General features: G+C 39.2%; 1 protein-coding gene across 5 annotated transcripts in view; it reads left to right on the top strand.

Annotated features, from left to right (window-relative positions):
• Positions 1 to 797: 797 nt before the first annotated feature.
• GAK (cyclin G associated kinase) overlaps positions 798 to 13,762 on the top strand; it is an 83,848-nt gene continuing 70,883 nt past the window's right edge. For all 5 annotated transcript variants that reach the window (XM_087886418.1, XM_087886416.1, XM_087886417.1 and 2 more), the window contains exon 1: positions 798 to 1,153. In XM_087886418.1, the coding sequence (XP_087742544.1) occupies positions 1,012 to 1,153 (142 nt within the window). In that variant the 5' untranslated portion in view covers positions 798 to 1,011. The remainder of the gene's footprint in view (positions 1,154 to 13,762) is intronic.

Raw genomic sequence — 13,762 nt, 5'->3', positions numbered from 1 at the left:
GCGGGGCTTAGAACGTTGAGCGGGGCGGGACGAAGCCCTTAGTGGGCGTGGCCCGAAAGTAGGCATCTGCCGTAAGGGGAAAGGTGCTTTCAATGGTTTCGCTATGCTTTTCAACAACTGTTATGAAAGGAATCGCTTCCTACAGAAGACAACGGAAAACCCCCAAACTTTTTCCTACTTTGACAATAGTATTCTCTTCCTGTGTTTTATGAGAGCAAAGACAGAATGTTTTTCACTTCGTGGTTTATTTTTTAACCCCCAGCCCCATCCAATCTGGAATACAAAGTTCAAGTGTGTGTGTATATACATGTGTGTATATACATGTGTATGTATTATATATGTATATATATGTGTGTGTATATATATATACACACATTATATATATATAAAATCTCCCTACAAACAGTCCTGCCAACCAGCGACATTGGCACAAGACAATTCTATATAGTGGACTAGGGTCCAATGTTAAGCTTTCTCAAACTAAAAGGTGAGCGGAGAAATAATATACAACATAATCCGCTTTTAGTGTCTGTATATGCATAGTATACGCAGGCCTAAAGTAAAATTGAATTTCTTGCTTCCGAGTCCAAATGCAATGTGAAGCAAAGAGCAGCGGGACGGCTTGCTGCTCCCCTTAAAATCTTTTCGCCGTCGGGAAGGGCCAAATGTTCAAAAGCGACGTTGCCTTTTGGCTGAAAACAACTTTCGAAGAGTCGCCCGAAGTACAGAGATTCTCGTCTTCACCTACCTCTTTGCGAATGGCTGGCGGGGGAGGCGCGGGGGGGGCGGGGCGACCCGAGAAAGTGGGCGGGGCCCCGGCTTCCTGCTCTGACGAACAACGTTGGCGGAAGTGGGTTCGGTGCGGGCTGGAGGATCGGGCGAGTACGGCGGGCTCAGCAAGGGTATAATTGGCGGCGGCAGGCGAAAGCGGCCGTATTCGGCCGGCGCTCTCCCAACCCCCCGCCCGGCGCTCGACCCCCCCCCCCCCCATCAATCCCGGCTTGAGCCGCCATGTCGCTGTTGCAGTCGGCGTTGGAGTTCTTGGCCGGGCCCGGCTCTTTAGGAGCCGCCAGCCGGGATCAAAACGATTTCGTGGGGCAGGTGGTGGAGATGGGCGACATGAAGCTGCGGATCAAGAAGGTCATCGCCGAAGGTGCGTGGGGCAGAGGGAGCGGGGCGGAGGGAGCTCCGGCTGGGGTGCCCTTCAAGTCCCCCCCCCCCCAGATCGCGGGGAAGGGCGCGAACCGGTGTGGTCAGGCGGCTCTCACCTCCTCCTTCCTCCTTCCTTCTCCAATCTCTCTCTCTCTCTCTTTTTTTTTCTCCTTCCCTTTTTCCGCCTTCTGCCTTTTCCATTTCAGTTCCAGGAAACAGACCACAAAATAAGGCATCCCCAAGAGCCAGGATGCTAATAATCCCCAATATAAGAATAATTCAGTATATTTTTTTTTAACCCCGCTTTCCATTTTTATTATTTTTTAACAAATGACATGTTTACACCAAATAAACCTCTCTGGCAATTGTATAGGAATGGGAAAGAAAATTGGCCTGTGTGTGTGTGTATGTGTGAATGTGAATTCTTAAATTTGTCAAGAGACATTAGGAAGAAAAGGAAGGCGGAAGAAGGGTCTTTATGGGTGTAGCAAGGCCAGCAGGAGCATTTTTTTTTTTTTTTGACAAGTGTGACATTTATGGGAGGGAGTCTTCCTGGCAGAGATACCAGTGTGTTAATAAATGTTCCTTAACAAGCTCTGTGATTAAAGGGGAAGGAGCTGGAGTAAATAAAATAATAGTCTTTCTTTATCAGATTTGGTCTTAAGGTATTGTGATTTGGCAGATATGAGTGACCTTTTTTTTTTTTTTACCATTTAGGATTTTTCATGTTCCATTGTCGGTAAGATGTTATTGCTTTTTCCATAGCTATCTGAAGAGTTACCCGTTTTAGGCATTTGACTTTTGTGCATTGGATCCTTTTAAAATCAATTCAAGGTCTAAAATTTAGCAAAGACAATTTTGCCCTGCCTCACAATGCTGCCTGGACATATTCGCAGTAATGTTTCTGGGAAGAGATTTCCTCATTTGTTCCCATGAAATAAGTACAATAAAGAGGAATCAACCCGGAAGTGGGGGTTATAGCAGATGGAGGATTTACAAGAGGCTAGAAGTCTCAGCATGCGAGTGTTTCCAAATATATTTACATCTGTATGGCTATATAATGGGATATTTGGTTCCAGAGGACTAACATTCAGAACCATTTCAAACATATATTCCTGGTGAACTGGGAATAGTATTGTATAACTGCAAGCGTAACGGCATGTTGTGGTTTCTAAACATATGTACATGTGCTACATGGGTAACACTGACAAATGATCAATTCGGTATTTTCCCAAGCTTTGATGGCAGCGAATGTCACATTTGTACTTGTATTTTGTCCCTAGTTGAAATCATGTCATCACAGAGTACTGTATAGCTCTGTTATTCTAGATTTCTTGGGAATAACTATGAATCTCCTTAGTAGAGATTTTAGGACAGTTTTAATTCTTCCACCTTCATCTCTATCTTTATATTTGTCTGGCTAGTCTGTATGCTGTACATCTTAACAAATGTAACATTTGGGTTTAAGGCATATTGCTTTTCGCCTAACATTGTCATCTTAGGAAGTGCTCTCCCTTTCCAATATTTAAAAAAAAAAAGATTTTTCTTTCCTTCTCCTTCCTCCCCCATCTTTTGGGGAAAATGACACTCATGACTCTCTTGCTGTTAACTTTTTACTACTCAAAAAACTGCCATCATGATCTAAAATATTCTTTGGTCTACAGGATAAGATTCAAAGGCGTAACCTGTGCTGTTAGTGTTATTGTTCATTTGAGGATAGGTTTACTAGATTTGTGAAGCTTTTCCTGTGAAAGTATATTGTTTCATATGACCAAAACTTTCTTAAGCAGAAAGTTAATGGAGTTTGGTGAAGTTAACTATTAAAGATATTGAAAGGGAAGGTACCTTGGTGACTCATATGTCCAAACCAAAGTTCTGATTTCTTCCTTCCATCCCTCATTGGATATGCTGTTCCACTCCAGAAAAATTGTCCCATTCAACCTGTTAAGCAAGTCTCAGATGAACACTTTAATATAGTTTTGGAAGGGAGGGGGGATATCATCCAAAATCATTTGAATATACGGACAATGTTTATGCTGTGCTGCAGGACTTAATTAATAAAGGTAGACTTTGAAAGTCCTCTGTTGATAAAAGATACAGTCCCTGCCTTGGGCTAAAGTGAAAGAGAATAAAGTTGAATGGTGTAAATTTTCTGTTCTTACACTAAATATTTATTTTGGTGAGGTCTTGAACTTTCAAGCATTCTTTTCTCAAGAATTATTATTTTTTCAACCAGCCTGCTGTTAAAGCTGAAGTATTTCATTTTTAATGGTCATTGTATACCTTTTTAGGGCACTAGAAAATGCATAGTCACTGGAGAGGTTGTGGACTAGAGGCTTAGTAAACTGGAGTGCTATTGTACCTGCATGATTTGCCTATTCCAAAATAAGGCAGAGCAAACGATCACCTTGTTTTAGGATCCAACTCTTAGAACTGAAATGCACCCTTCTAGATTTTATCTGAAATATGGCAAAATGTTGGCCGATAGCTTTGTTCAGTTGTGCTTTGTCCAGCATCAATTATCCCATAAGATGATTTATTTGGTTTTTGTTTAACATATTGTGTGTATCAGGTTATGGTGACTTGTAAAACATGGTTTATGGCTTTGTATACTGGGCAGTTTCAGATATTTATTTGAATTCAATCAACTATGGTTAAATAAACCACATATGAGTATGATATGTGATCTCAGCCAGGACATTTTCATGTCTTGAATGATAATATTTTAAGATGAGATGAATTTTAACATATAACAGATTTGGTTACATATATTTATGTAATGCTCAAAGCAGTACAAAGAAGTCTATTAATAGACTCAAATTTTTATGCCTTAATACAAAAGCTCTTTTGATTTATTTTAATTTTGAGTTAAGAGTTATTGGTAAAGAGGACTGTTTTCATCAGGATACTACGGTAAATTACTGTTTAAATGTTCTCCCATGTAGGAGTTTCATTTTTAATAATTGTTACTGAATTGTACAGATACAAAGATTAAAAAACTAAGGAAAAAATATACAAACTAGTTTCCAACAAATTAAGGAAAAAACAAAGAGAAAAAAGTGCAGAGGAAAAATAAAAATGAAGAAAAAAGAAAAGTATATAAGAAACTGATTTCCCCCTTCATCAAGACAAGTACAATTTCAATAACTTATCACCTTCTCTGATATTACAACAGAAGATTTCTTCATCTCATATCTCATCTCTTATCTAAAGACAAGTGTTAAAAGCCTCATCAGTCCTAATCAGCAAAAATTCATTAAGAGTTGCAAAAAAATAATGTGTGTGTGTATGTTTGTATTTTAACCTTAAGAAACTAACTTTGTGTTCCTTTCCTTATTTGAAAATATTACAGAATTTTTCTTCTTTCCATATCTTATCTTTTATATGAATCAATCTTTAAAACCTTATCATTCAGTCCTAGTCCAGAAAATCCATAAAAACTACCAAAAACACCATATGTATTTTAATCTTAATCAGCTAAGCCAACTTTATATTCCTTCCCTTTGTTTTTAAAAATCTTGCTCTTTAATCCCTTTAAATAATATCCCAAAAGTGTATTTCTTTTCATTTTCTTTGCCTTTTTCTCAGGAACTCCTTCATAAATTTGACATATCTGCTTTGAAAGTCCAAGATAAGAATGTTGTCCAAGTAATTCTTCTGTTTTATTATTTGTGTGTCCATTTTAGTTATGAAGACTATTTGTATATCCAGTGTAACATCTTTTTCCATATCATTCTTGTAGCTTGTCATTTTTAAATCCACATCCACCACTCATTTATCCTCTTCCATCACATCTTTTAGACCCTTTTTATAGTGGCATGCAATCTTAAGAGTAACCTCTGATTGCGTTGCCCCCAAATATCCTTAAAATTTTCCCAAATTTAAATATTTTTCTTCTATATTAGTGGTTCTTTTCCCTTTTAATTGTAATCTTTAATTCTTTCTGGTTCCTTCTAGTCCTGTGCTTTTCTCTAACTCAGAATATTTTCCCATAGGAATATTTCTTACACTTAGTTTCTAAATGTTCACATATTTTTAATAGAATTTTAAACAGGAAGCTTGTTTGTAATTAATTTCAAAATCTAACCACTTAGTCCATTTATAACATTCCACAATCAGAGCTCTAATCACCCTTTTGCTTTTTACTCTATAATCATAATTTTTAAAGTCCTTAAACTTTTATTAAAATTATTTTGTTAAGGATTCATTCACCTGGTGTAATGAAACTTTGTCTTTTTGACAATTCTTGCTATCCAAACAGCTGTCAAGCAATTTCCAAACGTGATTAAGAAAAAGCATATGCAAACCCAGTGTATTTTTGAAGGTACCAAAACTTCATCAAAAATGGCTTTCGATCAGCTTCCAGAGCTCTAAAACTCACCAGAGAAACTGCTGTCTTATGGTCTACTTGCAGGGACTCACTGTATGGAGTGCATGTGGACAATCCCAGATCCTCTCCTTTATCTGGGGAGGAATTTAAGGAGCTGATCTATTTACCAGCTCCTTGTCCTGCCACCATGATTAGTTCTGTTCTCAGCAGAGCCATCTTCAGTCACCATTGCTTCGTCAAAGTCCTGTGTAGGAATTTAATGCTTCTAATATTCCAGGACAGGGGAAAGATTAATCCTCCTCTGATGGATTTAAAACAACAAGGAAGCTTTTTATTTGAAGTAGTTTATATATTATATTGAATAGTGATGCTTAATCATGTTTCATGATTGATTGATTATATGCTATCAAGTTAGTGCCAATTCTTGGCAACAACCTAGATCAGTGATGGCTAACCTTTTTGCCATCGCGTGCCAGGAGAGGGAGGGGCGGGGGGGTCACACGCGTAGGTGCCCACGCGCATGTGTGCGCAACCCCCTCCCTCCCCCGCTCCTGGCACATGATGGCCTGGTAGGCCCGTTTTTCTTTCTTACCTGGTTCCAGATCCTCTCTGTGTATCTGGGAACGGCAAAAACAGCCTTTCCCACTTCCTTGGAGGCCCTACGGAGGCTGAAAAAGCCCATTTCCCAACTCCCGGTGGGACAGGAAGTGACATTTTTTGCTGTCCCCAGCCTCCAGAACCCCTCTAGGAGTCTGTAGGAGCCTCTCTAGGAGTCTGTAGGAACCTCTCTAGGAGTCTCTGGAGGCTGGGGACAGGAAAAAACGTCACTTCCTGTCCCACCGGGAGTGGGGAAATGGGCCCTTTGAGCCTCCGTAGGGCCTCCAAGGAAGTGGGAAAGGCTGTTTTCCCCGTCCCCAGATACACAGAGAGGATCTGGAGCCAGGTAAGAAAAAAAAAAAAACGGGCCTTCCCCACACCCCCAGGCCCTCCAGAGGCAGGAAACAGTCTGTTTCCCTACTTCTGGTGGGCCCAGAAGGCTCGAAAATCAGCTGGCCGGTGCGCGCATGTGCCCCAGAGCTGAGCTGGTGTGCCCACTAATATGGCTCTGCGTGCCACCTGCCATCACGGACCTAGATAGATTTTCTCCATGATGATCTGTCCCTAATCCTGTCTTTCAGGTCTTCCAACATTTAATGTTTAATGAATACAAAATAATTGGGTGGGGTGTACACTAAGGCTTTTGCCATTGTTTACAAATCACAATGTATATGGATGATCAACATACTAAAACAGAATTAAACTGTATTAATATGATGTATGAATGAACATAAGACAAAAATTGTTCCTACAAGTGCTACTACATGGCACTGTAATATTCATTTACCTGTGTATTGGTTTGATTGAGTAGTAGTGGTTTATGAGTTATGTGTAAACGTTAAATGTAAATGAGAAATTTTGAAGCAGAAAATAAAAATAAGATGTGGTCGAACAATGTAACCTGCTATAGTCTTGTTGTAGACACTATTACCTTAAGTGGTATTATCAAACCACTTGAAAAATGTTTTTTTGTATGTACAGAAACATAAGCCACATATTATACAAAAATGTTTTAATTTTAAAATAATCTTACCTTTGACTTTTGTAACATGAAAATTTTACTCCTCAATTTGAGTTTAGTATTATGAATTGGACTATAGTTTATAGGACTGTACATTTAATTTTATATGTTTTTAAAATACATGGAAGTATACCAGAAGTGTATCATGTTTTCCCTACAATTTTCAGATGCGATCATTGGGTTTTGCTTGACTTGGAAATTTGAGGCACAAAATACACTAAAAAAACTGGTAGTAAGTCAAAAGTTACTTTTTATAGCACTGCGAAATATGAACCAGCCCATCATGTAAAACTATAATGAGTTTATTTTGGCTCAGCATGTTGTGTGAAATCATATGTTTACATTCTGTTAACCATAGTTATAGCTTAACTGTGTTATGAACACAATGAATGCAGATGCACTAGCTCTTATACTTTTATTAATAGCAGCTATGCGGTTTGTGCATTTTCTTTCCAGCAACTTCCCATCATATGAGATTTTCTCTGTTTTCCATTAGGTTAAGGGAAATAATTCACGATAAAAAGGTGAATTAGTTGTAGATATGGATTGCAAAGCAGCCTCTAACCCTAATCCTTGCAAGTAATGTATTACCATAATCCCTGTTAAGGCCAATAGATATATATAACTGAGATGAGTGATAGAGAAATATTGTGGTTTGCATTACAACTGTAGTAGGCACAATTATATGCTTCGACTTACTACTATTCTGAAAATTATTTTAAAAATAAACCATAATGTATTCATTGGAAAACAATAATTGAGAGTCTAGTATAAATTAAGATAGATAGAAATGCCACCCTTACAGTTTATAAAGTTCTTCCAAAGTGCTAAATTGCAAGGGATGGAGATAGTGTGTTTATCCCAGAAAACCTACAATATTACCTATTGCTACCAGTAATTGATAAATAGAAATTTTCACAATTTTAAGAGAGAAAGGTAGCAAATTCGTTGGTAGATTTTTTAAAAAAAATATATCCTAAGGTTTTAAGGATGATTTGTATACTAATGTACAGAGGCTCAGCTTACAGAGGATGTGACACTAATTGTTAAAATGTGTCAAGAGTACCAATTAATACCTAAATGATAGGGTATTTCAGTTTTATGATGATGACTTGCAGTGCTTCAAGAACTACAGTAGAAGAACAGATAAAATAATAGCACGGCATGTAAACATGGAACTGTCTTCTATAACTGAGTCTGGCATTTGGACTCTGGCTGTAAGCAGACACTATTCTGGGTTGTTGTTAAGAAGTTCAAACATATACAGTATGCTGTCAAGTAACTGGCTGGTCACTTAAAGAATTCACGACTTTATAAAAAGTACATATCTTTAGGGTATAGATGCCTCTTTTTTTTAAAGAGTTGATCTTCGGATTCTGCCTATCTGTGATTGAAATCTGTAATAAATATACTGTATCCACCTTCTAGAAAGAATAGCCCAAATGCAACTGAATGGGTATTTTCAACACTCCCCCCCTCCCAACATGTTTTAAAACTTTTAAACTAACATATTGTCGTTTTGACCTAACAAAGACACTGTGCTAAATGCTTGCCAAACAAATTGAATCTTTCTCTTGTGGGGTTCAGCTTTAGGTTGTTTATTTCACTTGCATCCTTCAATCATTAGGGGAGGAACTTCCATGAATCTCTAGCCTAGTCTGGGATTATACACATGGAGTATCATATGTTTATTAATTGTAAAAAGGTAAAACAGAAAGGTTTCCCTTTTAGGACTGCCGGCGTCTTAGTCTACGGCACGGTGCTCATCTCTTGTTTCTTGGCCGAGGGAGCCACTGTTGTCCGAAGACAAGTACCTTACCCCCAATCCTCATATAATAATTCCTTGTGGTTTCATAAAGATGTTCAATAACAGGAGAGAGAGAACTGAGAATTGTGTTGTACCCCACAGAAGAGTGTCTAACGTCTTGACTATTCCTGCTCCCATATGATTGATTGGAGCCACCTCCTCAGGAAGAAGCAGAACCATTGTAAAGCAATGCCATCTATCTCCAATTCTCACGGGAAGTTCAGAAGAGCACCACAACTGATGGTACTAAATGCTACCGCAGGAAGGCCATGCCGCCTCCATCCAGGACCTGATGAAGTGACCCAATGCTGTTTCCATCTCATGCCCAAATCTAAACTCTGACTGAAAAAAATCCAGATAAACCACTTTACATAAGATAATTCAATCTATCTAGGACCTCCTGCCTCTGATGCTCTATCATTTTTCCTAAAACCTTCCCTAAAAAGAGAAGATTGGAGACTAGATAGGTCATCTAAAATTGCCAGATTGAGAGATAGTTTGTTCAGGAGCAGGCGTATCCCTTCATCTTTCAAGGAGGTTAATACTAGTACTGGGAAAATTCCTATATTGCTTTCAAATTGTTATTCCAGCCGCCTCATTTGCATCTGTCCATATGGCTTTGAAATCTTAAGTAATTTTATCTGCAAAAGTCCAGCAAGTAGGTCACAGTGGGTTGCATGAAAGTTGTCTTGTCCAGTGCTCTCCAGTAGGGAGGGTAGATAATATTTTACCGAGGTAGTAAAAGCAAAGAATGACTTTATTACTTTTGTTGCCATAGTACAGGCTGAAGATGAGTTCATGCCTCTGTTCAGTGAAACTCCTTGTCTTCCTCTATTGGTGCTACAGGCATTGCTTCAGGTATTTCATCTTGTGGGATCAACGAGCAAGGAGAGACAACTCCCAAGCAATTACATTCAACAATGTTGTTCATGAATTCCAGAAGTCTCTGAGATTCATGGTAGAACTCTTGCGATGTAACTGGAAAATCCCTAGACCCTTTTGAAAGCAGTCAGATCCATAAGGTAGCTGGGACAACTAGCCTGCTGAGCCCCTCTCCCCTTCTTCCCTTTTGTAGAAATCACATTCATTGGCATCCTTCAATCTCAAGAGACTATGGTATCGTGCTCTGGAAAGAGGTCCTAAAACAGCATCTAATGTGACTAAAAAGGCCAATTCGAGAGTGGCAATCCCTTCCACACTGAGGGCAGATACATTCTGTCACAAGTGCCAGTCATTTGCATGACAGTGACCTAACCATAACAAAGAATAGTGTGGATTTGTTAATTACATAGGCCAGCTCCATGGAGGCTGTGAATTCTTGAGCCTTCCCAATTTTCACTTCCACTTCCTCAGAATCGAAGTTCCAGGGAAAATTTACCACTAGTCCTGTGACAAGGTCTAAGAATTCAGGAAGGTCTACTGTTAGTTGGCAGGATGGGTGATAGACCAGCTTTATCTTCAAACGCTGACATTCACAGCCAATCATCTTTGGAACATAGCCCAGGCTTACAACGAAAAACCCCTCAGGAACATTATGCCCAGCTTTGAAGTCACAGCCGCTGAAGTAACTGAAACCCAAATTGGACAGAGCAACATCTGACTCCTGTTCAACCGGTTCTCTCAATCATGCATGCAAGGTTCACTGGTTCATTCCCAATGAGGTCATGAAAAATAATACGGTCTTATTACTTAGTGTTTTTATATTCACCAACAGCCAACACGAAGCTAAAAGAGTGTTAGCAGTCTGGGTCCAAACTCCAGAATAGAGGCATTTGGCACCGGCACCATTTTGCTGGTTGCTATTCTGTCTTAATAACTAGGCCAGAGTCTCTATCTTGCTTTCCTCTGCCATTTACCGTATTTTTCAGAGTATAAGACGCACCTTAGTTTTTGGGGAAGAAAATAAGGGGGGAAAATTCTGCCTACCAGGTATTTGTCTGGCTAGTCCCAGCACATTAGTTCGCTCACTGGTTTTGAGGTTGGGGCTGGTTGGGGCTGTGCTTCTAAAACACAGCTGATTGTCGGAGGGAGCAGCAATTTGAAAAGCAGGCAAAGGGAAGATCGCTTTGCTTGCGTTGGGGCTGAAAAACAGCTTCAAAAGCACAGCTGATCCTCAGAGGGAGCTCCAGTGACTAAAGCAGGCAAAGCGCAGAAGGGGTAGGAGAAGGCAGCAGCTGTTCTGCGTAGCCATTTTGGGTACCACGAAGGGTTACATTTGGAGTATAAGATGGACCCAAATTTTCAGCCTCTTTTAGGAGGGAAAAAAGTGCGTCTTATATTGTGGAATCTCACCTTCATCCTTCTTCATGGAATTCCTGAACCTTTCTCTGATGTAATTTCTAGCCAACTTGCCAATGAGCAGCAGCCTTATTCCCCCTCAACCCAGTAATGCCAGCCTTCAGTGAAGCAACCATCTGATCAACAGCTACTCCAGACAGCCCATCCTTCTCCCTAATGGTACATATTCACCGCTTCATTTAATCACCTCCACCAGCCATGAGTTGATGCCTTCCTAGCCTTAATCGCCCTTTGTGGGATATCCTGTTCACTCTTTAGACATTAGACAACACTAATTGAATACAGGTAGTCCTTGTTCATTTACAACAGTTCATTTAGTGACCATTCAAAGTTACAGCGCCACTGAAAAAAGTGACTTATGACTATTTTTCACACTTATGACAACATCATAACATCATTTCACACTTATGCAACATCCCCATGGTCATGTGATTCACATTTATGAAAGTTGCAATTGCGGGATCATGGGACCATTTTTTGCGACCTTCGGACAAGCAAAGTCGATGGGGAAGCCCGATTCATTTAACAACCGTGTCACTAATTTAACAACTGCACTGATTCACTTAACAAACATGGCAAGAAAAGTCATAAAATGGGGCAAAACACATTAACAAATTTTTCACTTAGGAACACACATCCTGGGCTCAATTGCGGTCGTAAATCGAAGATTGCCTGTAATCCCCATCTGATTCCAGGTGAATCCTTGAGCATGACCACTGTGGCCAATGCTACATGGTGTCGGGGCAGTCCTCAATGCATGCTGTTGCAGTGAGTTTCCTATATTAACAATGCTGTTTGTAAAACAGCATTTGTTGCTGCCAAACATCATGTTTTATTAAATTGATTAACCCAAATTCCAGTGCATGGCAGGTGTGTAATCATTGGGGAAAGGAATTACAATCAAAGAACACTGCATGAGCCCATAGAACTGGGGTGATCTATATTCTGTGTCTCTTCTGTCTTAATAAGATATGTTTTATATTTTGGGGCACACCGTAAATGTTCTTTCTAAGCGTCTTGCAATGTATAAGCTGCCATTCTTTCTCACTGCGGTAGTCCCAAGCAATCTTTCTGTGCATTTGCCCTTATCATGGCTTCCTAGAGAGCTGACTTTCGAAAAGTATTTCCTTGAAATAGTGGAAATATACCTGCGTCTTGGAATTTGCTTTGTTCTGTTAGATAAAGAATCTGAACAAGAATAAGAAATGTTACTGTAACTGCCTTACTTAAGATTCCAAGTATCTCCATGTTCTGGAGCTTAAGCTTTTTGGCCTACTACAAAATATTGAAATTTGAATGCCTTTTAATTATCATGAAGAATGCAGTGTTTCTAGAAGCAATCCAATTGTAATACCTTATTGCTGCAAAATAAAACTTCATTTAGTTACTAGGGAGCAAACGGTGTATCTTACCTGTTCACAGTATCTTAAGAGAGCAGCTTTCCTACATTATATTAGACTACGATAGACATTGTATTAACAGCATGCTATCATTAGCCATACTTGCAGTCTGGCACATTTGAGTAGCACTAGACCAGGAAAGGCTGCGTAGAAAAATACAAGTCACTTGATCGGAAGAAAGGGTTGAGAAAAGAGATGAATCAGATTGGGATGGGAAGTGGGAGGGTCATACCTTTTATTGTTTTGTGATTTGGATTTCATCTTTAAAAAAAAAAAAGTTCTGAAGGAGATGCATATCAATCCTCAGCAGAGGATAGGAATTCTTCAGTCTTAAATTTGCTTATTCCCTAGGTCCTGCTGCCTTCTATGGCAAAGATATGACTGCTGATTTTCTGCATTGATTTTGCTCCCTGTTGATTCCTGCGATATCCTTTAGAAAATTTTTCCAGAGTCTCTAATTAGTTTAGGAACAGTATCTAAAATTTTAGATACTAGTATAAATTTTATGGGAAACTATAATCTTTCTCTCCATCCTATTCTCATCTGCATTTATGATGGATGAAAGAAATGAGGCCTTTGATAATCCTAAAGGTCTATAAATTTGTTATGGTAAGTTTAGAGTATGTATGTATGATCTAATCACAAGTTCAGACAAGTTCAAGGCCGATATCTCTTTAATGAGGCTAAACTTTTCTGTATTGTGAGTCCTAAAACCTATTTGTAGGCTACTTGGAATATTACATATGCCTTAGGCATTGTTTAATATATAATTGCTTGTAGAACTGTAGATGCTTAGGTAAAATAAACCACATATTTACTGCAATACAGGTAGTCCTCAATTTACAGCTGCTGCAACTGAGCCCAAAATTTCTGTTGCTAAGTGACGAATTTGTTAAGTGAGTTTTGCCCCATTTTGCGACTCTTCTTGCCACATTTGTTAAGTGAATCACTGCAGTTGTTAAATTAGTAGCACGGTTGTTAAATGAATCTGGTTTCCTCATTGACTTTGCTTGTCAGAAGGTTGCAAAAGGTGATTACATGACCCCAGGACACTGCAACGGTCATAAATGTGAGTCAGTTGTCAAGCATCTGAATGTAAATTACACGACCATGAGGATGCTGCATAATTGTGAAAAATGGTCATAAGTCACTTTTTT

This window comes from Pantherophis guttatus, chromosome 2 (assembly GCF_059756535.1).
Source record: "Pantherophis guttatus breed Tessera chromosome 2, ASM5975653v1, whole genome shotgun sequence".
In the NCBI taxonomy this organism is placed as follows: Eukaryota; Metazoa; Chordata; class Lepidosauria; order Squamata; family Colubridae; genus Pantherophis; species Pantherophis guttatus.
The sequence above is the reverse complement of the archived record's forward strand: the minus strand, read 5'-3'. Positions and strand labels throughout refer to the sequence as shown.